General features: G+C 34.9%; 2 protein-coding genes across 2 annotated transcripts; one reads left to right on the plus strand and one right to left on the minus strand.

Annotated features, from left to right (window-relative positions):
* Window positions 1–9,983: 9,983 nt before the first annotated feature.
* On the plus strand, window positions 9,984–11,475 carry LOC139782137 (RWD domain-containing protein 4). The gene is made up of 4 exons (XM_071721086.1): window positions 9,984–10,358; window positions 10,743–10,852; window positions 10,933–11,128; window positions 11,219–11,475. Exons 1-4 carry the CDS (start codon window positions 10,254–10,256, stop codon window positions 11,384–11,386), a joined length of 579 nt encoding a protein of 192 aa, XP_071577187.1. The 5' UTR covers window positions 9,984–10,253; the 3' UTR covers window positions 11,387–11,475.
* LOC139782136 (RUS family member 1) lies at window positions 11,399–13,841 on the minus strand. Its single transcript, XM_071721085.1, has 9 exons — window positions 13,690–13,841; window positions 13,425–13,582; window positions 13,104–13,264; window positions 12,813–13,005; window positions 12,637–12,752; window positions 12,361–12,557; window positions 12,025–12,284; window positions 11,760–11,949; window positions 11,399–11,682 (listed from the first exon to the last, which is right to left on the minus strand). Exons 1-9 carry the CDS (start codon window positions 13,751–13,753, stop codon window positions 11,612–11,614), a joined length of 1,410 nt encoding a protein of 469 aa, XP_071577186.1. The 5' UTR covers window positions 13,754–13,841; the 3' UTR covers window positions 11,399–11,611.
* Window positions 13,842–26,168: the final 12,327 nt, after the last annotated feature.

The raw sequence follows: 26,168 nt of genomic DNA on the forward strand, positions 1-26,168 counted from the left end.
ATATCGAAAAATATTATTCCTATTATTATCTTATTGTTGTACATCACTATTATATGATTTTATAAATATCGTGTTGAATTTAAAACAAATAAATGTTTTTGTTCATTTGGTTTACTAATAATTTTGAAATTTTGCGTGTCATTTCCGTAACTTAAGTTTTCTCATTTGTTTGTTAACTTTAAAGTATCGCGAATAATAGTTAATTAAGTAAAAATTATTAATTAATTTACTTTACAATATTTAAAAAATTGTAAAATTTTTTAAAATGTGGGATAAGTCACTATATAGATATTTAAATATAAATTGATTTTTTTAAATATAATTTTTAAATATAAATTGATAATTATTATAAATTATTTTAAATACATTTCTTATATATACATTATAAACTTCTATAAATTTTTTTTATAGAATATATATGTATATATTCTATTATATATGTGTGTATATATATATATATATATATATATATATATAAAAGAAATTTATAGAAGTTTAATATAATGTATAAGAAATGTATATATGGAGGGGTAAAAACCACAGTGGTGCAAGTCAAATTTTTAAAAATATTTTTTTATATGCATAGATGCAATTTATATATTGTACAGATTGCATCTATGCACACGAGAAAATATTTTTAAAAATTTGACTTACACCACTGTGGTTTTTACCCCTCCATATAAGAAATATATATTTAAAATAATTTATAAGGGATATAGATAGATTAGTTAAAAAGGAAATACATGTATTCTCGCTTAAGGAGATCCTATAGTGGCAGTAATTACCGACATTTTTTTATTGGAAGAAATCTTTGAATTGGCTTTACAGAATTGCAAAATTCTTTTACAGAATTAAAGTACGCACAAAAATCTACCCCGCGACATACGATTTCATATCGGGAACGAAAAAAAATTAAAAATTTTACTAATTTGGGCACATACAGCTGTCACCTGACGACAATAACAAAAATACTGCAGTTTATATATATAAAATGACACCCATCAGGCGGGGTAGGGACAACATGTAAGGAACAATATTGTGTAAATAGAACTAAGATTCAACACCTAGAAAAAAAGATTTTCTCTAATAAAGTTTTATTAAGGTGATGCTAGAGCAGTCTGTATAACCGACAAAATTACCATTTTCTATGTCATCGACTATATCTGTCCTTGTATAGACAAAGATATAGACAAGGATAGCACGCTACATTGCACGCACACATACGCACGGTGCACACCGACATCATACTTTTATATTACGCTTCCAAATCTTGATTTGGGGGGTTTATCGATGTTTTTCTTGTTGTGCAATTCAGGGAAGCTTGTTTTCGCGTTCGTATCAATGGTATATCTCTTATATGAAACACATCTTGTGATGAGCTGACAGCTCGCCACAACTTGAGACGCCATATTAGGATAAAAGTAGATAAGGAAATCTGTACTTCCGTAATTTTTTCTCGTTTTCTATGTAAAATCGAAGTTTCCCTGAATCATTGATGTATGTATTGCAATTCTGGAAAAGGAATTTTAATTCTGTCAAATTAATACGACGTTACGTGACGGCAAAAAATGCCGGTAAAACAGACGGCTCCAGCATCACCTTAAGCAGAAGCACATGCAGGTTGATAGGATAAGCAGTATTGCGTGTAGCGAGAGATGGCGCAGCAATCGGACAAGGACAGATACTTATAGTTAGACAAAAGTTGCTTTCCATTTACACTCAAGTGATCTGAGTCACTCAGTTATGTGAGTAGGGGAGACCGGGGCTAAAACGTCTACGGGGTAGATACGTCTAATCAAATATCTCGGAACCTGTATATTGTGCGAACTCGCTATTAACATTGCAAACGCTGCTTATAGTACCCATGTGACCAACGGAGTTTCGGCAGGTTACCTGCCGTGTTATGATTTTTACGAAGGCAAACGTGTTTTCGAAAGGTGAAAGTTACATTTTCTGCGCGTGGAAATTTTGTAATATCTGCAATAATATTTGCTCTCCAAATCTCGAAATACGTGATTATAAAGAGTAATGCATGCTGAACACGAATCCAGTGTAGTTTTTTCATTATCGTTGATGTCTAATATTTCGTGGGCGATCAAACCTGAAACTTGTGTTTGGGGCTAATCGGTCAGTAAGCAGTCCGGGTGCATTTCCAAGGCATTTTCGGGCTCACTGCATATGGAATATGGATGAGACGGGAATTACAACCGTTCAGACACCGAATAGAGTCATCGGACGTCGAGGAGTGAAACAAGTCGGGCGAGTGACTTCTGCGGAAAGAGGAACCCTCGTAACTATTTTTTAATAATGTTTCGCATAAAAATTTTAAATAAATTTTTATATTTTTCTCTTAAAAAACAATTATTGCCTGTATTCTATTATTTTTTAGGATTAGATGTACGTATATGTATTGAAAATGCAGTGCAGACTGTTATACCCCGGCATTTTTGAGATTTCAATTTTTCCACCGTTGTCGTTTTTGCTCTATATCGGTTAAACAAAGCGACGTAGACAAAAATTTCCTATATAAATTTTGTAGCTAAAGGTTCACTCTTTACAGTGGTATACCACATTTAACTACAATTATTTATTTTGTTGTTAAAAATCGGCACCGAAAAAAAACGGACTGTTTAGCCCCGGTCTCCCCTATTGTATATTCAGGTAAGATATGTCATTTTTGTATTTACCTGCTTATTTTGATGACAAAGCTATCGCATAATAATACAGATCCATAGCCTCACTTTTAATGTAAGTTTATTAGATTCATTAAAGCACATGGTCTCGATTGTGGATAAAAACTCAGTTGAATCTCACTTACCAGCATGCAAAAAGAACGTGCATTTAACTGGAGTTATGATGTCACAAGTGAGAATTATCTGAGTTTTGATGTAAATGGAAAGCAACTAAAGACAGATATAGAGAAATATCCTGTTTTCTATGTTATATATCTATATCTGTCCTTGTCTAACGAGAGGCATCTGTCCTTGTTCGATTGCTGCGCCATCTCTCGCTACACGCAATACTGCTTGCTTATCCTATCAACCTGCATGTGCCTCTGCTTAATAAAAGTAATAAAACTTTATTAGAGAAAATCTTTTTTTCTAGGCTTTGAATCTTAGTTCTATTTACACGATATTGTTCCTACATGTTGTCCCTACTTCCCTTGGGTATTATTTTGTATATATAAATTGCAGTATTTTTGTTTAAGCAAATATTGTCGTCAGGTGACAGCTGTATTTTCTTTTTAACCAATCTATATCCCTTTAACCGGGGAATACTCTTTAACGAGAAAAATGTGGGATAAAGGTCGGGTCGGGATCGAACCTTCAATTTACTAATCATTCACGCTAGCGCGGAACCACACAACATCCCCAGGCGTTACTTATGGGTCTGTTTTCCTCAACCGTGAGTCTTTCCACCGATTCCTGCATTGAGTTCTTCGCGATACTCGCGACGTTATCCCCGCTGATCGCGTGGAGGTCGTCGCCACTCCAATGTTTCATTAAATTCTCATTTCTTCGTTTTTCATCTTTTCCGGCGAAAACTGGCGGCATTTCCGTGCTTCGAAGAGTCCCACACAGCACAAAACTCAACAAATACCTTTCAGAGACCTTCGCAAAGCGTTACAAAAAAGATCTCACAAATGTCTCATATATGTCTTAGATACGTGAAAATGTCCGCTATTTTGTCACAAAGACCTTTATGAAAAGTTGCACAGACATCTCCTAGAGATTTTGCTACCATCTCTGAGATGTTTTGCAAAACATTATGAGTACGTTACATAGAGATATCTGGCAATTATTACATACGCTCATATATACTACGTTTACGCGAGCGTTACTTCTGTAGTAACTTACGATATATCACTCGTTTACGCGGAGTAAATTATCGCAAGTTACTACAAAATCCCGTTTACGCGAAGGAAAATCCCGTTTACGCGAAGGAATTATCGTAAGTTACTACAAAAGTAACGCTCGCGTAAACGTAGTAATAGTAGGATAATTAAAACCGTTAGGTAAATGAGAGGACAAACTATGTTAAACCACAAAATAAATTGTATTTGATTGCATAAATATTTTGTTCTCGCATTTACTTACAATCTCATTTATTTCATATTTGAGCCTATCTCTTTAAAGTTCTCCCATTTCTCTAAAAGGACCCTACATAAAGTTATATTAACTTTTAATTTTATTAGATTTTACTTTATGTATATTTTTGATCGATATTTAGTTTCGAATTGAAAGGTCGCTGACCAAGTTAACAAAAAATTATTTTATCGTACTTTATTATTTTGAATTTAAATGGAGTTGCAAGATTATTTTTTAAAAGATATAGAAAAATTTTTAAGATTATTTTTAAAAAATGTAGAAAAATAGATCAATTAAATATTTAATATTATTCCTTTCTTCACATCACTTTATTTTGTAATGCAAGTATATAAATTTATAAATATATATATATGTAGAGGCTCCATATATAAAAAATTAAAATTAAATTCAGGCAATAAGAGCCGAGCGTGATATTTAGCCGCTAAGATTTATTTTGCAAAACCAATATAATTAATACAGTCAAAAGTAGTCAAATAACGTACGTTTCGACCCTTTTTAGGGTCATCTTCAACGCATTGTCTTAACATTAAAATTCACATAAATAAACCGCGTGAAGGCCATAATAATATTTAATATTTTGAAAGAACGAGTAACGCATTTTTCAGCCTGCTCTATATATTTAAAAAATGAATATAAAATATAAAAAAATATTAAATATAATTATCATTGCACATAAAATATTATTTTATGATAAGTAAGAAAATAAAACACATTACGAATATTAAGAAATAAAAAACATTAAGGAATAAGAACGTTAAGAATAAAACAATATTTTCTTAAAGCATAGAAGACAAAGTGACGTCAGAAGACGACATAATGACGTCTATTTTTAGTAATTTTTGGTCTATGACGTCGGCGACTAGTAATGGACGTTTATAAGTCGTCATTTTTTAGGCCATCTAAAAACGTCATTTTAAAGACGTCTTAAAGTCGTCCAAATAAGGTCTTTTTGTAACATAACTATTTTTACTTCTTAAGGTGAGGCTGGAGCCGTCTGTTTTACCGGCATTTTTTGTCGGCACGTAGCGTCGTATTAATTTGACAGAATTAAAAATCCTTCTCCAGAATTGCAGTAGGGGAGACCGGGGCTAAACAGTCCGTTTTTTTTCGGTGCCGATTTTTAACAACAAAATAAATAATTGTAGTTAAATATGGTATACCACTGTAAAGAGTGAACCTTTAGCTACAAAATTTATATAGGAAATTTTTGTCTACGTCGCTTTGTTTAACCGGTATAGAGCAAAAACGACAACGGTGGAAAAATTGAAATCTTAAAAATGCCGGGGTATAACAGTCTGCACTGCATTTTCAATACATATACGTACATCTAATTCTAAAAAATAATAGGATACATGCAATAATTGTGTTTTAAGAGAAAAATATAAAAAATTATTTAAAATTTTTATGCGAAACATTATTAAAAAATAGTTACGAGGGTTCCTCTTTCCGCAGAAGTCACTCGCCCGACTTGTTTCACTCCTCGACGTCCGATGACTCTATTCGGTGTCTGAACGGTTGTAATTCCCGTCTCATCCATATTCCATATGCAGTGAGCCCGAAAATGCCTTGGAAATGCACCCGGACTGCTTACTGACGGATTAACCCCAAACACAAGTTTCAGGTTTGATCGCCCACGAAATATTAGACATCAACGATAATGAAAAAACTACACTGGATTTGTGTTCAGCATGCATTACTCTTTATAATCACGTACCTCGAGATTTGGAGAGCAAATATTATTGCAGATATTACAAAATTTCCACGCGCAGAAAATGTAACTTTCACCTTTCGAAAACACGTTTGCCCTCGTAAAAATCATAACACGGCAGGTAACCTGCCGAAACTCCGTTGGTCACATGGGTACTATAAGCAGCGTTTACAATGTTAATAGCGAGTTCGCACAATATACAGGTTCCGAGATATTTGATTAGACGTATTTACCCCGTAGACGTTTTAGCCCCGGTCTCCCCTACATACATTAATGATTCAGGGGAACTCCGATTTTATATGGAAAACGAGAAAAAATTACGAAAGTACAAATTTCCTTATCCTACTTTTATCCCAATATGGCGTCTCGAGTTGCGGCGAGCTGTCAGCTCGTCACAAGATGTATTTCATATAAGAGATATACCATTGGTACGAACGCGAAAACAAGTTCCCCTGAATTGCACAACAATAAAAACATCGATAAACCCCCCAAATCAAGATTTGGAAGCGTAATATAAAAGTATGATGTTGATGTGTATCGTGCGTATGTGTGCGTGCAATGTAGCGTGCTATCTATATCCTTGTCTATATCTTTGTCTATACAAGGACAGATATAGTCGATAACATAGAAAATGGTAATTTTGTCGGTTATACAGACGGCTCCAGCATCACCTTAATATTGTATAATAAAGTAATAATAAAATAAAAACCACAAAATTAACTACAATATGTTTGTTTCACAACTTCATGATTGAAGTGGTGAATTTATGGTATAAGTGGATGTAGTTGCGTGTAATTTTAGTTTTATGATAACTATTTCATGTAGTGTTATATAACTATCAAGAAGATATATCATTACAAGATTTTTGAACACTTTAAAGATGTACCTGTTATAGACAATTGTAGAGTTAATAAGGAAGTATTAGGGTCAGAAGATCGTCACTGTCCACTCGATCATCGAAGTCAAACAACACGGGCGTGGTACTGTACTAGGATGGGGGTGACCGCCTTGAAGGGTCATCCCTAGTCAGGAAGCCGAAAAAATAGATAATTTTTGAAAATTTTTTTGCATAAACTATAAGACTTGTTTAAAATTTTTGACTTGTTTAAATTTTTTTTTATCGAAAATCGAAACTTTAACTTTGAACGTCCGCCATTTTGTCCCAAATCAATATTTCGAAAAACTGTTCGTTCACTCACTAGATACTTTAATATATTAAATAAATCTTTTCGCATTTTTGATTTCAGATGATCCAGATCCGAGCAGCAGTGGTCACCGCAAAACCTTCAGAGGAGGATGGCCGTATCTTTTTTAATTATTAATATTTTTTATTGAAAAAATTATGTTACATTCATAAAAATATATTCTCTCACATAGACCAACCCAATTTTAAACAAGTCTTATAGTTTATGCAAAAAAAATTCTCAAAAATCACCTATTTTTTCGGCTTCCTGACTAGGGATGCCCCTTGAGAGAGCGGGCTATACACACACGATATGTAAAGAAACAGTTAAAAAAGCGTTTTTTTCCTAGATAAAGAAAAAGAACGTTTTTTTATAAACGTTTATCAAATGGACATTTTAACATTTTAATTTCATAAAAAAACATTTCTAGAAACCGGTAAGTATGTCGTACATTGGTCCTATTATTTTTACCGTCAATAAGACGTCAGAAAATGACGTCGTGTGGATGTGACATATCGACGTCATTTTCGGGTCTCACGAGACCTATTTAGGACGTCTGATTGATGGTTATTTTGTGACCAAAATTTACCGTCATTATGACGTCATTTTGCTACTTGGGTACTTAAATTTAAGTCTGTTACTTAAAAGTCATATTGTACATATTATTTCAGCTGAATTGTATATATAGAAACCTTTCATATGAACATCACGTAAACGTTTTAAATGTTATGTTTCTATGTTATGTTTTTTAGATGTACCAATGACGCTTTAGTGTTATTTAGAAACTTTTTGGAAACTTTGAAATGTTTCTGAAACATTTCTGTTGAGTTTTGTGCTATGTGGGTAACAATTAAGATCGCTAAGAATCGTTAAAATTTCGTAAAACTTTTCGCTTTTTATGCTTCTTCTCGAAGAAGAAGATTCACTGCTCGGACATGCACTAGAATTGATACCTCATTATGATCAGTAATGCATTCACTAATTGACTAATGCAAAATTCTGATGAAGATTTATTTAAAACAGAATTTACTCGCCGAATTATCGTACAAGCGGCGTCATCTGACGACGAGAGCGCGAGACTGCGCAAAAAGGTTGAGGCGGTTGTTTGTTGCCGACAGTTGCTGAATGCCGAGGGATTAAGGAATTGGAGGTCCATATATTTGGCCCCTCATCTACGACAAAATACAAAAATATTAATATATTCGGATTGTACATCGTTTGTACATAAATGTACTATGATTTTTAGTGTTTGTACATTCTTAGTTAATTAAAAAAAAAATAAAAAAGTTTTACTAACAAGACCTCTAAAAGTTAGCCCCTCATTATTTCAAAAATAATGATAAATCACAGTTTATTGTGCTTAATCGTTTGTACATCGTTTGTACATTCTTAATAATTAATTTACTTTTTATTTAAATATATATTTTTTTGTTTAAAATATAAATAAATAATTTTTATTTGAATTCAGCGGGTAAATCTTCGGCCGGTAAGTGCGTTTACATTGAAAAAAATATATATATGTTATATATATATATATGTTTAATTAAATATATATGTTATAACTGTTAAGAGGGGATCCTGCAGTGACAAGCGAACTTCCTCGATGTCGATAATGTCAACTTTTCTAATTTTGTTTTCCCTATATCTGTCTTTGTCTAACGAAATGACATCTGTCCTTTTTTCGATTGCTCGCCATCTCTCGCAAGATCCGGCAACTACTGTTGCTGCTCTTCTTGTCATTCTGCATCCGTATTTGCATTACTAAAATAATTTTTCGATGGATCTTTTTTTGTACGCATTGAATCTTACTTCTACTTGCACGATATTATTCCTACATGTTTTCCCAAGGGCAGATGATAAACATTATGTATGTATAAACTGCAGAATTTTTGTTTTAAGCAAATATTGTCGTCAGGTGACAGCTGCGTATGTGCCCAAATAAGTAATATTTTTAATTTTTTGGTGTTTTTGATATAAAATCGCGTTTGTTACCCTAGATTTTTGTGCGGACTTTAATTCTGTAAAAGATTTTTGCAATTCTATAAAGCCAATTAAAAGATCCATCGAAAAACGATAATGTCGGTAAATCATACGGCTGCAGGATCCCCTTAAGAGAAAAAATAAAATAAATAAAGTAATAAATATTTATTTTAAAATATACACTAATTAAAATAATTATTATTATCCCTCTACCTGTATACGTGGGTCTACGGCGTCGGTGCCAAAACAACATCTGCTTGTAAATCATTAAAAATAAAATATTAAATAATAAACGATGTTTATCAAAATGACTATCAAATCGTCAATTACAATGTAAACAGATGTTTTGTGCTACATTGCGATTGACCACAGCCCCCGGTGCCCGGAGTTTTTTCACCAACCAATCAGATATTTTTATTTTAAATCGGCCAATTGATGACGTGGTCAATTGAGTCCCACTCGGGAAAATAACGTCGGACGCGACAGACCCACGTGTACACTATAAAGGTCGCAAAAAAACAACGTACAAGTGGAGAGTTATGTTAATTTGTAACAAATTGTACTATTTATTTAGAATTTTATGACTTTTATTCAACAAACAAAATATCGCCGATGACATAACCAAGTCTGTCAAAATAAACTCACGTAAACAATTTCGTAAGTGTTTACGCATTTACATAAAGTATTGTAAAGCGATTTTTTTCCTTTTAACAGCTGGCTACTGTTTGAGTCTTGACATTGGTAGAATTGACGCCAATGTAAACGCACTTACCAGCCGAAGATTTACCCGCCGAATTCAAATAAAAATTATTTATTTATATTTTAAACAAAAAAATATATATTTAAATGAAAAGTAAATCAATTATTAAGAATGTACAAACGATGTACAAACGATGTACAAACGATGTACAAACGATTAAGCACAATAAACTGTGATTTATCATTATTTTTGAAATAATGAGGGGCTAACTTTTAGAGGTCTTGTTAGTAAAACTTTTTTATTTTTTTTTTAATTAACCAAGACTGTACAAACACTAAAAATCATAGTACATTCATGTAAAAACGGTGTACAATCCGAATATATTAATATTTTTGTATTTTGTCGTAGATGAGGGGTCAAATATATGGACCTGGGAATTGGAGGGATGTATACTGATATAACAATATCCAATCTCCTAACCACTCCTAACCTAAAAATTCACGCGGTATCGTTACTATCGTTGGAGAGTGGTGCGATCGTGGATCGTTCGGAATCTAGTCTAGGGAAGGGAAATGAGCGATGCCGAGCTTCAGGAAGAAGAAAGAGAAGTTTTACTCTCGATATACGACGGCGATCCGGCTTTCAAACAGCTGACACCCACGATATTTCAATACAAGGTGCAAGGATGTCTTTTACTTCGTATGCTCTTCTTTCATAATTTAGCCACTTCTCTCTGAAATAATTCGGCATAAATTGTAACAATACAAATGTCGAGGATTTTTGTATTAAAATAGCTGTACATTTGGATACAAAAAGTATCTATACTTTATAGTTTCACCTTATGCGGTTAATGCACTTTCTCCTTGTATCTCTTCATTCAGAGTTTAAACAATGTAAGAAGTTTACTTAGTCTTACAATTATGAAAGAGGAAAAAAATAGTTAACACACGTACGCACTTAATTTCAATCAGAAGACAAGTGTTTCTTATTTGCATGTCAAACTAATATTGTATTGCGATAAATTGTATGTATTAGCTATATGACAGTGATTGTTTACATAGTATGGAGAGGATAACGATATAAAATCATTTCTACTGGAAATTTCATGGGGCGCAACATATCCTACGGAAAAACCGACCATCAATATGGATACATTTTACAATAAACATATGTAAGTACAGCCAAGCGACCGCTCAACTATTCTCGCTCATTCAGTTACTTTGATTAAAGATGAATAATTGGAATATACAGTGTGCAAGAGGTAAAGGACAAGGTGGTGAGTCACTTAGAGGCAGAGGCTGAGCAGTGGTTAGGTAGCGCTATGACGTATACGTTATTTCAGTCTGTCCAAGAACATTACGCAGACTTAGTCTGCATGCAACCAGACTCAATCACTGATATAAATTCGCATACTAGTAAGCTGAAAATTACAGAAGAGAATCAACAGGTATACATATTGCATGGAATATCAGTTTGCTATTAACCGATACATTATTACAAATTATTGCAAGCGAAATTATATTTAATTGTGTTTAAGGCTGAAGAAACGATAAAAAAACCGAGGAAGGAACATTTGAGTAAAGCCCAGAAGCGTAGGCAGTGGTACAAAGCGGATGGTAAAGGTGAAAGACAGCGAGGCTGGAACTGGGTGGACATAGTAAAACATTTATCACAGACTGGCCCGAGAACGGAGGAGGAATCATAGCTTAAGACCATATTTTGTACAGTATGAAAAACGTGTTATATTTTTATAAATTGTTGGAAATAAAATCATTTCCTTATCTATTTTTCAAAGTGGCCTTAGTCTCATATTATTATCATTTTCCGATTACAGTAGTCAAGTAAGAAAAGTTATTTTAATAAAGAATAATTAGCAATTTTAAGCATAATTGTTTTTCATTTTTATTATTATTATTCACGTTAATTGTCCTTATTGTTCACTATTATCCATGTAAAGTCTCCATGCATCAACTGCCAGCAAATTTGTTCTTGTTTTCCATCCTAGAATTATTGGTTACGAGTATATATTTATACTTAATGTTGAAAATCATTATTGATTTAAAATTGAAATTACGTACCATTCATTTCTAGACTGCTAAGGAATGCTTTATATTCATTAGAAACGATTATATCTGCAGCACCGATACTTTGGATAGTTACAGTCGACATTTGTATGGTGCTATTTGGATTCGCAAATGTCTTGTGCAGGATATATACATACAGTAATGGATACGATATTTCAGATGTCTCACATTTCATCAATATGTCCTGTATAATGTTATAGTATAGTTGTAATAAAATATATATAGTGACAAAAGATATAAAAAAGCTTTGATTCCTTACTATTGGTATTTTTCTTGCTATACACAGGTAGAAAGCACACGTGGAAGCATAAAAGTACGCTTCCAGTATTTCAATAGGTTGTATATGTCTCTTAAGAGTTATAAAAATATTCCTTTTTTTAATATCTATCACTATTATATACATTTTATTTTCAAAGAATTTTAATAAATATTCTTTTTCTGTGGATGAAATTATATTTCTCTTCAGGATACTTCCAAATGATACTCCAATTTTTATACCAAAACCATGTACGCTTCTGGCTAGAAATAATATCCACAAATTGTTAGAAATTTCTTACTAGTGAAAATAAATAATTAGATAATTTTAATGTCTTACTAGGATTTTTAAGTAGAAATACTGATTCTTCTTTATTCACTTTTGATGGCTCGGGAATTTGCTCGTTTATCATGTAATTTTTAACGATTATAGCCAGACGATCTTCATTGAGTGTATCTAAACACAACGCTTTAACCGCCGAATAATTTGCATAGAGATGGACTGCCACCAGGAAGAGATACAATTCTAATAAATATCTATATGTACATCATTTCAGCATTATTAATAGTATTTATAACAGCGATCACAGACATGATAAATGTACTAGATACATACTGTCCATCGTGGAATAAAGACAATATAAAGATCCCAAAGAATGATGCAATTAGATTTACACAAGTCTCTTGACTCCCGTCTTTTGCGGAGACATCTGCCACATTATTTTGTATCGCCTATAACAAGAAAGCAATCTTTAGTATAGAGCTATAATGTGCGTATAAATAATTATTCACCTGATGATGAATCAGTGCTGTTCTCGTAGCTCCACCAGCAACACCGACAATGGACTTCATCGTCGTTGAGACACACAGAATCACAACAGAATATGAGGAAAAATATGGCACAAGTAATTCTATCCCTTTGGCTACGTCATCCAAGATATCGGCAAATAGCCTCCATTTTTTGCATTGTCCATCTAATTCAGTTCTATAACAGAAAAAAAAACTTTGTTATCAAGCATTACAACATAACAAGTGTGTAACAACTATTCTTAGAGAATATCTAGTCTTGTCTGTGTTCTTTACCCATTCCACCAAGCAAACATTATACTGCCAATCATTCCAGTGCCACTCTTCAGGATCCAGGTTATTGCTGCTGCTAAGGGTGTAGCATTTGACTCTCCAACTCCTATCCCTTTCATTATGGAATGCGTCGTCAGGGTACCTGTTATGGTGCTCGCAAAGGCCTGTAAAATGTTAATTTCATCTCCGTGAGTCATCTCGTTCATAACGTAAGACAGAGAAGAAGAAAAACCTCATGTATATATCATTACAATACAAAAAGATTATCTGCAGAGTCAAACAAACACATGTGTTAAACATATTTACTCGGAGATTTAAACCAACCTGCACCGTGTCCCATATCTGATACGCCGTATAGTCAGGATGCACGCTGTTCGGATACCCTTGCGGCAGGAATATCTGTTTGAGGACGGACACGATCCGGGAACGAATGGCCCGCAACTCCGTGGGACCGAGTTTTGCCTCGTTCGCGATGAAACCATCTGCTCAACAAGTGTCAACACGCGATCAACGCAAGGTTAAGACGTGGCAGCTGTGATTTGATCGACGATTTGATCGATTATCATCGGGCACATAACGAATACCTTACCTTCTGACCTTACGTAAACTGTCTCTTTCTCATTCCCGTAACTTTCGCGAAATAGAACGCGCATATTCGCGAGAAGAACGGCAAGAATTCACTCGCCAGCTCGTCGCCACGTTCGCCCTTGTACTGTACGTCGTCTGCTTTTAAATACACGCTTCTCCTAGGCTAGGCAGTCATAAGTCATATTGGTCGAAAATGAAACTTTTTGGGAGAATTTATTATTACAAAGAAATGAATTGAAACCGAGACTTGTTCTTTAATACAATATTTATCATAAACTATAACAACAAATTTTTTTAATTAAAAATATACATTAAAAACTTTAAACGGATTTTTCTCCGTTTCTTTTTTTTTGTTTTGCAGTGATAATTCAAATACAGAGGCTCGAATCGACTTGAAAAAAATTGAACATGTTCACAATATGTATAATTTCGGACTGAACCTCTAAAAAGTCTGTGCAAACTAGTTTTTAAGAGAAAAAAATCAAACAGTTTTTTTTTTCAGCGGAAAGTAATTAATTTTTAATAAATTATAATTAAATAGAAATGTGAATAGAAATAATTTTATTAATTTTATTATTTTTATTTAAAAAATAGTATAGAGGTATTAGTTAAAAGTTATAATTGCTAGTAATATATATAAATTCAATCGGTACAATTGTCTACAGCAATATTTCTGGCTTGTTATCCCTAATCTAATCTTTCTTTTCATTTATGTGTCAAACAACAAAAAATTAATTTAATTCTAATTTTTAAATTAATTATAATATGAATAGAATTAATTTTATTGATTCTATCCACAAAAATAGTATGACAATTAAGTTAATTGCTGGTTACAAGTAATGCAACCGGCAGAGTTGCATATAGCCAAGATTTCTGCTCGTATATAACTCCCTAATCTAATCTTTCTTTCCATATGTGTTAAACAAACAACCAAAAATTAATTTTTAATTGATAAATAAAAATGTGGATCGAATTAATAAAATTAATTAATAAAATTAATTCTACCCACGTTCTAATTTATTAACAATATAAACACGCAAAACAAAGTATACAGGATCATACTAAAAGTATAACGATACTTGACAAGTTAACATCCTCGACCGTTATTCTTCGCTGATGTGTTTCTCCTATTTCCAAATATCGCGCCAGCATCGCCGATTATTCCGTTTAATTCGGCGATGCACGAATCCAATCTTTCCTTGATTTTATTTACGTCGCTCCTTCTATCAACGCTTGCAATTGCAATGGTCTTCCGTCCATTACTCGAATCCATTTGACGATGGATGATTTTTACGCTTTGTGAGTTATCTTCGCGTTTACGAGCGCCGTTCACCCTTTTACCTTCGTAACTAAGTCCAGGCGCAATTTCTTCTTTATGATTTCGAGATTTGTGTCGTAACCCATTTTGTTGTGTCTTTGAATCATTTTTACGCGTTAAAGCTCTTCTCAGCAGTAGCTTTGCAAGAAGATTTATTTTCACTTTGCGATACTTTGAATCGTCATTGTCTTTCGAATTTCCGCCGTCATGCATATTTTGCATTTGCAGTTCCTTATTATCATTCCCATAAGTAATCCTTTCTATTTTCTCCTCACCGATCTCCTCGAATTTTTCTTTTTTCGTATCTGTATCACACGTCGATTTTATTTCTTCTTTAATCACATTACGAGATTCGTCGCTAATTGTTGTTGTGCCTGGCGATCTGTTCACTTCATTTCGTGATGCAACATTAAATTTATTCGCTGGAGATTTTTTCTTCTTCGCTTTTTGCGCGAGATTGTGTCTTCTCGATTTCGATTTAAAGCAGTTGATGAAAAGAGATCGGCCTGCGTGTCTACACCCGATCGAGGCGTATTGTACGCCTCTGGAAATTCTTTTCCTCTTAATTTTGGATACAGAAACATTCGCAGGGCTACAGCCCGTCTCGCTAACGACTTCGTTTTGATGCTCGTTAAGCTTCGTCGGCCTCTCATTTACAACACGTAAAGTTTTCGCATCCCCAGCGTCTCTTACGTTTCTCGGTCTCTCGTCGGTTTCTTTCCCGGATTTTTCGGCGTCCGAAATGGACTTTCGATACGTTCCCGACGGTTCAGACACGCGCGATCTATTTGGCCGTTCATCATCTTCGATTGATTTATCGTCACGCGGGTAATCCTCTTTAAATACGGCCGCCTCGTTCGCTGCTTCTACTTCCCGCGCACGTTTCGCGAATGATAAACGAGCGGATAAATCAGTGCCGCTTGGCGAATCGTCCCCCTTAAAATTTCTTCGCGGCTCGTACCGTGCACCCGTTCGATTTTCTCCGTTTTCCGTCGAGTGATTAACTCCCGCTGGTATTAAACTGGGACATGAAATGTTTCTTCATGCGTGAAATATTAATCAGTAAAATATTATATAGGTCACAATTTAAGTTAATTTGCTCCAATTATTTCAAATGTAAATTCTACAGCGTAGAATGTATACATGTACATGTAAAGATTGATTTTTTGACAAGTTTGGTTGCGTTAAGGAAAAATCTACTTTATATTTATATATATTTAGTACTTACAACATATTCCAAGTATTAAAGATATAGATTTACACCTATTTATTTACAAAAAAATTATTGCTGAGAAATATTTCTTAATTCCTCGTTAATCATACCTTAACGAGTTATGCGTCACAACTGAAGAGATTATGTTTTTATTTTTGAATGAGACTATTTCTTCTCGTAATAGCAAGATCCTGAAATTTAATTTGGCCACAGCAGCGACGATATTATCGATGCTAATTTCTGCGTTCTCAGATGACCAGTGATACGAATTGGAAATTACTCCGTTTGCAACATGCGTATCCATATCAGCTACTTTTTAAAAGGAAAACAGTTTGCTAAAATATTCAATACTTTGGTAATATTTAATACTTAATAGTAATAATAATCTAATATAATAATAATATTACATTAGTAACATTACTTCACAAAAATTGTTATTAAATCTTAACGTCAAGTAATTTTATTATCTATCATTTTGAAAAGTATAAGTTTCTCCAGTTATATTTCTCTCCTAACTGCTGGAAACAGCATAAATTATTAATCAGCGATGCGTCTTGCTTGCAAATAACGTCGCATCGCTTAAATGTCAAAATGTGAGTGATCTTCACATCGAAGATCATTCACTCGATTTTATAGGGCAACTAAATTTTTAAGAAAAATTAATAAGTAACAATGAAAGAAAATAGTAAATTCAAGATGTAATCAGTGCGTTATCGAGATCCGAGATGGCTGAGGATAATGTCGACGATATCCTGGTGCGCCTCGACGAGATCGAGAAGCTGCAGACGGAACTTCGGCATTTGGTACCGCGAGTCACGAGTAGCTCGTCCAGACACGCCAGGCACCAGGATCTATCCCGCGATTCGCCCGCGTCGATCCGTTTCCCATCCCTCTTCACGTTTCCCGTGATTTCGAACTTTACGTCAACCTCGAAGAACGAGCGTGTGCAAAAGTCAGCTGCGCGGTTGAATCTCAACAGCAAATCGTTGAGCGGCAACCGACACTCGACGGCAAATCTGAGAAACGCAGGAGGATCTTCTCGAAGTGGAACGAGGGAGACGAGTGTCTTTAAGAATCTGTTGAAAAGCAACAACAACGTCACCAGCTCACACACGAGAAATTCTTCGGCCTCAACTTCCGTGGCAGATTCGAGGGCACCGGCAAGGAGCGGTATCGTAAATCGAGTGACCAAGTATCCGCAAGAACCAATCAAAAAGAGATTAAAGAGCGATATGTCGAAGACCGCAGCCAGAGATAAAACGCAGCGTGTAACTGGCGAGAGATCCAACGTGCAGATATCCGGAAATGAAAATGTGAACTCAAGTGAATGAAGTATATTTTAAGTTTCTGTTGATTTTTATTAATCATTAAAATTGTTTATTATCAATCAGATTTTATTTTCTCAAACAAAGGGATTTTATATATTTTTTCTTTTTTTCTTCCGACTTCAAATTATTAATTTCTTAGTTTCTTTCAATTCTTGCGTTTACAGTACGCTCGTCTGTACAGATATCGGACATTCCGGTTCACGGGACAGAAGCTACGCAATCACGAGGCGCATGTCTAAGAAGTCGAGATTATGACAGAAGCGGCACGCTTATCGAGCGAATTATAGACAAACTGAACTATTGTTTCATAGACAACAAGAGGGTGACCGTCCCATATCATCATCTAGGGAATAAGACACCCAGAAGAGTGCAGATATTACATTCGATTAATGGAACGGAAACTCCACGATTACACGAGTCTGCGGCGAAAATGTCCGTCAATTAACAATATGAGGCTTCAAAAAATTAATTAAAGATATATAAAATAATGCTGCAAGATAAAGTAACATAGCTTCCGAGATTTTAATCTATAACCGTCACGCACAAACTTTAAAGCGGATATAATTCTATTATAATTATGCAGCCAATTTGGAATTAGAAAGCATTGATGAGTTGATGACATTTATTGCACAAATAAATTACGATCAATTATATCTCTAATCTCAAGGAATTAAACATTATTTATTAATTTACTTTATTCTCTATGCATATAATGCTTCAAGTCCGTTTTGAGAACGTGAGACTTAATCAATTAACAACCAGTGAACTGCTCGCCGAAAATTTTTCGGTCTTGAAACACAGTTTTAGTTTTGCCGAAACAGTAAGTATGTGGATTTAATGTTCACTCTGAGTTGGAATATAAAAATTCACACAAAAATATTATTATCGAAACAAACATCCTGTCACGGCTCTTATAGCTCTTTGTTATTTAAGTGATTTCTAATTGTATAAACCTTCTTTTATTAATTATATTAAAGATATATTTCGTAGCGTGTGTGAATCGGGCCGGGTTTTTCGTTCATGCACGGCAAATGCAGTATCAGTAAAATACTTAATATAAATAAAAAAATATACCGTTAGTTGCCCGTAGCGATCTTTTAGACGGAGAGCTGGCTACATAAAAATGCAAGGTATAAGGTACATGAAATATTTATAGCTAGAGAGGTTCCATTAGCACTCCCGGACACTGAGTGACCAGTCTGCCTGCGCGCTTAGGAAGATTAAGGCGGGGGCGGACGGTCAAAAATGACAAATTTTACAAGGAAAAAAATGATAAAGCTCAGGGATAAAAATTATAGAAATGTTAAGTATTTGTTGCTACGAAACGCGGAAAATTATTGGCAGACGATTTCGTGGAAGAGAAAGCGCCGGCAGACTGCAACAAAGCGGCGTTAACTTTTGTGAAAAAAAAAATGATAAGCTTCATGATTAAAAATTATTGGTAATAATTATTAAACTGTTAACGAAGCTATGTGCTAAATGGCAGACGAAAAAACTGAAGACAACATCGAGGCAGACTGTGATGAAGAGCGCGGTTTCGATCGCGCTTCTTAATGAGTTAGTTCCGTACGATGCGTTACTACGATATGTTATTTTGTTAATTATATTATGTCGACAATAAGATAACAATTTCTATATTATATATATATAATAAATGCTAAAAAATATGTTTAACATTAGAATAATTTTTTTATTAACAAAAAAATACTATTCAAATATATCATTAGACTCGTGAAAATGTCAACAAATTTAAATAATTAAATCGTGTAGATTTAATTCCGGGGAGGGAAGGGTATTAATTTTCCAACATTAGCTGTGTTTCAAGTCCGACAAATAATCGGCGCGCAGTTTATTAAGTTGAAATATATATATATATATATATATATATATATATATATACATTGTAATTCGTTACTTCTGTAACTATTAATTTCTTTACTTGCGCACCACGTACCGCGCCTGACTCGTATCGCCGTCTATCAATTTGTTGAAAAAAATACTATAAAAAATTGTAGACTTATTCTATTTCGCTGTTTGCATCGGATTCATCGTACTGCATATCTTCTTCGCTTTCGCAATCGATATCATCCTCAGATTCGATTTCGTTGATATCTGCTGAAAAACGACATTAAAAATTAAAAATGACTATTAACAAATATGAGATTGAAAGCGTGTGCAAAGATTTGTACCTTCAGACTGTTCTTGATCAATAACAACGTCTTTAACACTAGATGGTATCTGAGGTCCATCGAACCATCGGAACTGGTATTTGAAAGTTGATTATCACCCATCCGCAGTCTTCTGGTACCAAATTATACGCGCATTGGCGCTCCTTGGGTATTTTTTAGCAAAGTAGCAAGTATTTTATTTGGCAAAAATATTATTGAATACCAAAAAAACAAAATTTGTTGCAGGGATAAGAAAAACTACCATAAACCTTACCAGGATTGATAAAACAAAAATATATTTTTAAAAATAGAAACAAATAACATTCTATAAATATTGAAAATTTTACTTATATGACAAAGTTACAAAAGCATTGTACAGTTTTACATGGGTTTTCAACTTTCCACGCGAAGCGTGGCCCACCCCACACTGCTTGGTGCTTACACGCGAAAAATGTAAGAAAATGGGCTTCTTTAATTTGTTGTATTTTTTTCTTGATACTTAATGATATTTTGTCAACACAGTACGTAGTACGTACAATTTTCTAATATTCCTGGTGAAAAAATTTCTCATATTTTCTCATATTTCTCATATTTTCTCAGAAATTTTGCAAGAATTGGGACTTATAAAAAATTCTAAAAAAATATATAAAATTTTTCAGATACATTCAGAAATAATTGGATGAAGATTTTCGAAATATTTCAGTAGGGGGAAGTGGGGATCATTGATACAGCGGGAACATTGATACAGTCATCATATCTCTGCATGAGAAACATCTAAGAAGGTCACGTATTCATGCATATATGGCGTTATGATCACGGTCTTACATACAGGTCTGGAAACTTCAGTGGTGGGGGTAGGTCGCTTAGTGAAGTTGTTTTTATGTCATCTAATAGCCACTAGAGTCGTTGCGATCGATGTTCGCGCGGTGGCGAGGGACGCCGGAGGCCGGGGGGGATATCTGTCATATGAAATTTGGCGGAGTGGTTTTGTGTCTACTTCGTAGTCTCGACATTACGGGTTCGAATCTCCGTGCTTTTAAGTTTTTTTTTTAATCTTTTCACAAAGCAATGTGATAAATAATAATGCTTTAAATATAATTTAAGACTATAAATTAATGAAATATGTATATATAAAATAAATACGAGTTTTTATTCTGAAAATTAAGAACAAATAAAAATATCTTTTTATAAGTTTATTTTTATCCTTTTTCTTTTATTTTTGTGGGTATTCCAGGTTGTCAATTCAAGGTAAGTATAACGAATAAAAATCAACTCTTTCATTTTATCTCCTTTTATTTTATTTTTTTTAAATTCTTGCAGATATTTTAGTTTTTAAAATCAAGTAGATACGAGAGAAAATATAAATCAATCCTTCAATTTTTGCCATTTTATTTTATTTTTTACAGGTATTCCGAAGTTGAAATGGACAGTGTTTGGCTGCATGCAAGAAAGTATCGCAAGGTAAGAAACGATGATATTATTGAGTTAGGGTCAAAGCACGTAATATTGCGTAGCAATATATGACTGTCATATAATTGACTAATGAATAAGGTGCTTAACGTTTCGCTTACGTAAGCACCTTATTCATTAGTCAATTTGGACAATTTTTTCTTAACAACAAATTTTTTTTTCAGTTTTAAATTTTCCTGGTGAGCGTTTTGCCTCATTCTTAGTCGTATATAGTAAACTATTGCATAGGACAGGATTTCAGATGCATGTTCTTTACAGGGAAACGTGAAGGTGTAAGATTCAAGTACTTCATCGAGAGTTACATCGAAGACGTCAGCACGAGAGCAATATTTTGCAAACGACGCTTCAATATGACGGATCAGATTAAAGAAATGGAGATTTGCGTGAATCAGACCACCGCGTGATTTTATTTGAACCAGTTGCGACTCCGAGGATCCGAAACAGAAATCTCCGGCATTGTCAGTGCGGCCGTTAATAATTAGCCTACGATACGTTCGTACCCCCCGAGGAACCCACATGACATTTGAACGTGTCCCTTCCGCGAGACGTTTCGCTGTTAGCGCCCGCTGCTAGCTTCAGCTATACGAGTTTTCGGGTTACGTTCATCTGCGGACTTCGATGACAGCGACGAGTAGTGGCTATGCTAGAAACTAAATGCATCCTCGATAAGCGACCATGCCCCCACCACTAGAATTAGCGGTAGTCTCCAGACCTGTATGTAAGACCGTGGTTATGATACACGAATAACCTAACCAAATTTCGTACGCGAGCAGTAGCCACTTGATGAATGACAGGTATAAACGTGTTTTGCGTACTCTCAGGTAAATATTTTCAAAAGTCTTTGAAGCGTGATTTTTCACATTAATCTGATTAATACTAAATAAATATTTCGTCAAAAGTAAGAAACAGTATATCTCTTACTAATTTGTCGAAAATATTGACATGACTTTGTATTATTTTCGGCTGAGAATATAATTTTATTATGTATGACGCTGTGGGGCAGATTCGTACACTGACTCGTGGAGCACTTTGATACATATCAATATGTATCTATGTAGTTTATAGTATTAAGTAAGATATTTTTATTTTATTTTAGACAAAAATGGTAAGAACGTACCAAAAAAAGACCGAAGGGTCTATATTGATGAAGATGCCGTAAAATTGTTAATTCCGTATAAATAAATATCTCTATATCTCGAATCTATATACAATAAACATAGCTTGTTTTAATAATAATCCAATTTATTTCTGAATAATATTAATATAGATCATTGAGAATCAGTGCCCCATGCTCGTATCATTGTACCCCGCATATGAGGCACATTGATACGAATTTCATTTTTTACAAAAAATGTTATAACATTTCTTATTATTAACCTACAGCAAAAAGGCAATCAAAACACGTAAGTAGAAGGACAAGCCTTTAAATTTAACCTATTACATTTATCTTAATCTATCTGCAAAGTTATTTATTTAACTCTTGAAAAAAATCGTATCAATGATCCCCACTTCCCCCTATCCGTATCCCTTATAGAAATTTAATACTGTAAGTGATTATTTAGCTAGTAATTAATTACTTATTTTGAGTATTAAAATCATTAAAAACAGTACTTTTAATACTCAAAAGAAGTAATTAATCACTAGCCAAATAATCACTTACAGTATTAAATTTCTGTAAGGGATGTATTGTTACGTCCTGCGAACTCCACGATTTCCCTTTTTCGCGTGATTTTCCTATTAAGCGCTTAAGATATCCCTTAAGGTAAGGATAAATAAACTGAGCACGTTATCGATCGGCGAGTGAGCTTTGATCTCCTCACATTCCTTTTTTATGATCAAACTACCTATTTGCTTGGGCAACTAAAAGCAACCTTCCAGATGACGAAATACTGACAGACGGGGGATACGTGACCAGATTCTCATCAACCTTGTCGGCCCATAACTATAAAACACGGCGACATGGCGCTCCAAAAGGACCTTAATCCCAGACGGAGTTTGCTTAAAATCTTTATTGCATCGCGCGACTAGCTCAAAATTGCCCGCGCAATGTTCCGACAAACAGAAACGAGGTCTAAAACGTGTTGTTGGAAATCTTGTAAGAGCACGTGGCGGAAGTTTCTGTTTGCAATAAAACTGCAATTAAGATTAGATGGAATGCATTTGTCTGTCGGTGCTGAAAATAGGATGGCAAGATAAACTAAGAACCCAGAACTCTAATAAAAGAGAAATCGGCGATAGTCGAAAACAAATGAGTCACTGGAAGAAGCGATGGGTTACACCCCTAATAAGACAGTGGGGGCCTTACGAGGGGACTCACCAATGGAAAACCGGAAAAATCGATAACCGTCTCTAGCTTTCTAGGATAGGCGAAAACTTAAGAATCTACCTCTTGGGTGAGAAACATCTCGCCCAATAAGAAATCCTCTAAACAAAAATTAGAAACATCCCGCCAACCAGAAATTCCCAAAACGAAACACCTCCCTCAACGAAATCCATCCCTTCCATTCCTTAAATCTTCCTATATAAATCGCGACATCACGGGATTCCCTCTCTTAGTTCAGCTCCTCTTCAGACAGTTCATCTCTTCACCCCGGTTCATCTCTTAGATAAAAATCTCTTCCTTCCGGTTCATTTCTTCAGTTCAATTTACTTCCCTTCTCTTCCATTTTACGAATAGTATCACATTCAAACCCGATCTTGAGTTAAGTTAAATTCTGTGCGCGAACCTAAACTCATTGAGTATCGACGAGAGCCTATCCACAGGGCCCAAAAAGATCCAGCCAGATTGAACGTAACACATCAACAAGTAGTAAATCTTATTATCATTATTATTTATCGGTGGACTCGGGGTATCCCTTTCGTTGTCCCGGATTAGCCGATTTATCGGTGGATTCGGAATAATCTCTATTACTTCGGGTTAGCTGACTCGTCGGTGGACTCGGGGTATCCCTTTCGTCGTCCCGGATTAGCCGATTTATCGGTGGATTCGGAACAATCTCTATTATGTCGGGTTAGCTGACTCGTCGGTGGACTCGAGGTATCCTTTCGTTGTCCCGGATTAGCCGATTTATCGACAGACTCGGAATAATCTCTATTATTTCAGGTTAGCTGACTCGTCGGTGGACTCGGGGTATTCCTTTCCTTATTCCGGATTAACCGATTTATCGGTGGACTTGGAATACTCCTTCTCTACACGCAGAAAATTTTTCTCGAATATATAAGTAGGGGAGACCGGGGCCTAACCGTCAGTTTTTTTTCGGTGCCGATTTTTAACAAGAAAATAAATAATTTTAGTTAAATGTGGTATACCACTCTAAAGAGTGAACCTTTAGCTACAAAATTTATATAGGAAATTTTTATCTACGTCGCTTTGTTTAACCGGTATAGAACAAAAACGACAACGGTGGAAAAATTGAAATCTCAAAAATGCCGGGGTTTAACCGTCACACTGCGTTTTCAATACATATACGTACATCTAATCCTGAAAAATAATAGGATACTTCTTAATAATTGTTTTTTAAGAGAAAAATATAAAAATTTATTTAAAATTTTTATGCGAAACGTTATTAAAAAATAGTTACGAGGGTTCCTCTTTCCGCAGAAGTTACTCGCCCGACTTGTTTCACTCCTCGACGTCCGATGACTCTATTCGGTGTCTGAACGGTTGTAATTCCCGTCTCATCCATATTCCATATGCAGTGAGCCTGGAAATGCCCGGAAATGCCTTGGAAATGCACCCGGACTGCTTACTGACGGATTAACCCCAAACACAAGTTTCAGGTTTGATCGCCCACGAAATATTAGACATCAACGATAATGAAAAAACTACACTGGATTCGTGTTCAGCATGCATTACTTTTTATAATCACGTACCTCGAGATTTGGAGAGCAAATATTATTGCAGATATTACAAAATTTCCACGCGCAGAAAATGTAACTTTCACCTTCCGAAAACACGTTTGCTCTCGTAAAAATCATAACACGGCAGGTAACTTGCCGAAACTCCGTTGGTCAAATGGGTACCATAAGCAGCGTTTACAATGTTAATAGCGAGTTCGCACAATATACAGATTCCGAGATATTTGATTTGACGGTTCAACCCCGGCGACGGTTAGGCCCCGGTCTCCCCTATACACGAACAAAGTAAATACCATACTAATCTTGCACTTCTAGGATATAGTCATAATATGCAAAAGATTTCAAGAAAGTATAGGAAATTTTAGAGAGCAAAGAATAAAACTATACGCAGAAGTAAATATTTCCACAAAGTATGGGACTTTAGAGCGCGTTTTACTACATGTAGAATGCACGTACAGAAAATCCGATTATAATATATTTTATCCCCAATATGGCTGATGGACAAAAAACGAGACGTCTGTTGCAGTCTTGCAAAAACATAAGTTGCTGTTATAGGCTGTGGCGGTCAGCTGTCCGCCACGAGCGAACTTGAGAACGCTGTAGAAACCCTGCCGAGCTGCCCTAGATATAGAGGTCGATGTTGAATTTTAATCACGCGAGAATATACCGGTGATGCGCCGCGTAGCGGGCGCGAGCCGAACCCTCTCGCCGCGCGAGCCCGCGTTGCCGCTCGCGCCGCGCGCCTTCCGTCGTCCACGATCGTGTTTACTATCGCATTTCTATGAAGAACATAGACTATTGCCAGATACGCAACGAATATTTCTATGCAGTTCACATTAGGTACCACCCTGGATTATATTTTTCCTATACTGTCTTAAGAAACAACACGCAATCCAAGACATCTGTGAAGTTGGCAATTCAAGCTACAACGTCGAATATACACATATTAGTATGGGACTTTTTGGACTTTTTTTACTTTTCTCATATTTCCTTGTTAGTATGGCAAACTTATTTACCTTTAGGTTACAAGATGTATCTGATCAAACTATTACTTTTCTATTGTCATATATTAATTTCCGGTTGAATACGCGTATATCCTACCGGTGCCGAGCAAATCTAGTAAAT

The sequence above is a fragment of the Temnothorax nylanderi genome, unplaced genomic scaffold (genome assembly GCF_030848795.1).
Source record: "Temnothorax nylanderi isolate EJ_2023f unplaced genomic scaffold, tnyl_v1.0 TNYL_tig0390_pilon, whole genome shotgun sequence".
NCBI lineage: Eukaryota > Metazoa > Arthropoda > Insecta > Hymenoptera > Formicidae > Temnothorax > Temnothorax nylanderi.

Coding starts and splice junctions, on each gene's coding strand:
- LOC139782137 (XM_071721086.1), top strand. CDS start 10,254: ATGAGCGATGCCGAGCTTCAGGAAGAAGAAAGAGAAGTTTTACTCTCG. Junction 10,359..10,742: donor CCACGATATTTCAATACAAG/GTGCAAGGATGT, acceptor TTGTTTACATAG/TATGGAGAGGATAACGATAT. Junction 10,853..10,932: donor ACATTTTACAATAAACATAT/GTAAGTACAGCC, acceptor TGGAATATACAG/TGTGCAAGAGGTAAAGGACA.
- LOC139782136 (XM_071721085.1), bottom strand. CDS start 13,753: ATGCGCGTTCTATTTCGCGAAAGTTACGGGAATGAGAAAGAGACAGTT. Junction 13,006..13,103: donor ATGTTTGCTTGGTGGAATGG/GTAAAGAACACA, acceptor TTTCTGTTATAG/AACTGAATTAGATGGACAAT. Junction 11,683..11,759: donor TAGCAGTCTAGAAATGAATG/GTACGTAATTTC, acceptor CAATAATTCTAG/GATGGAAAACAAGAACAAAT.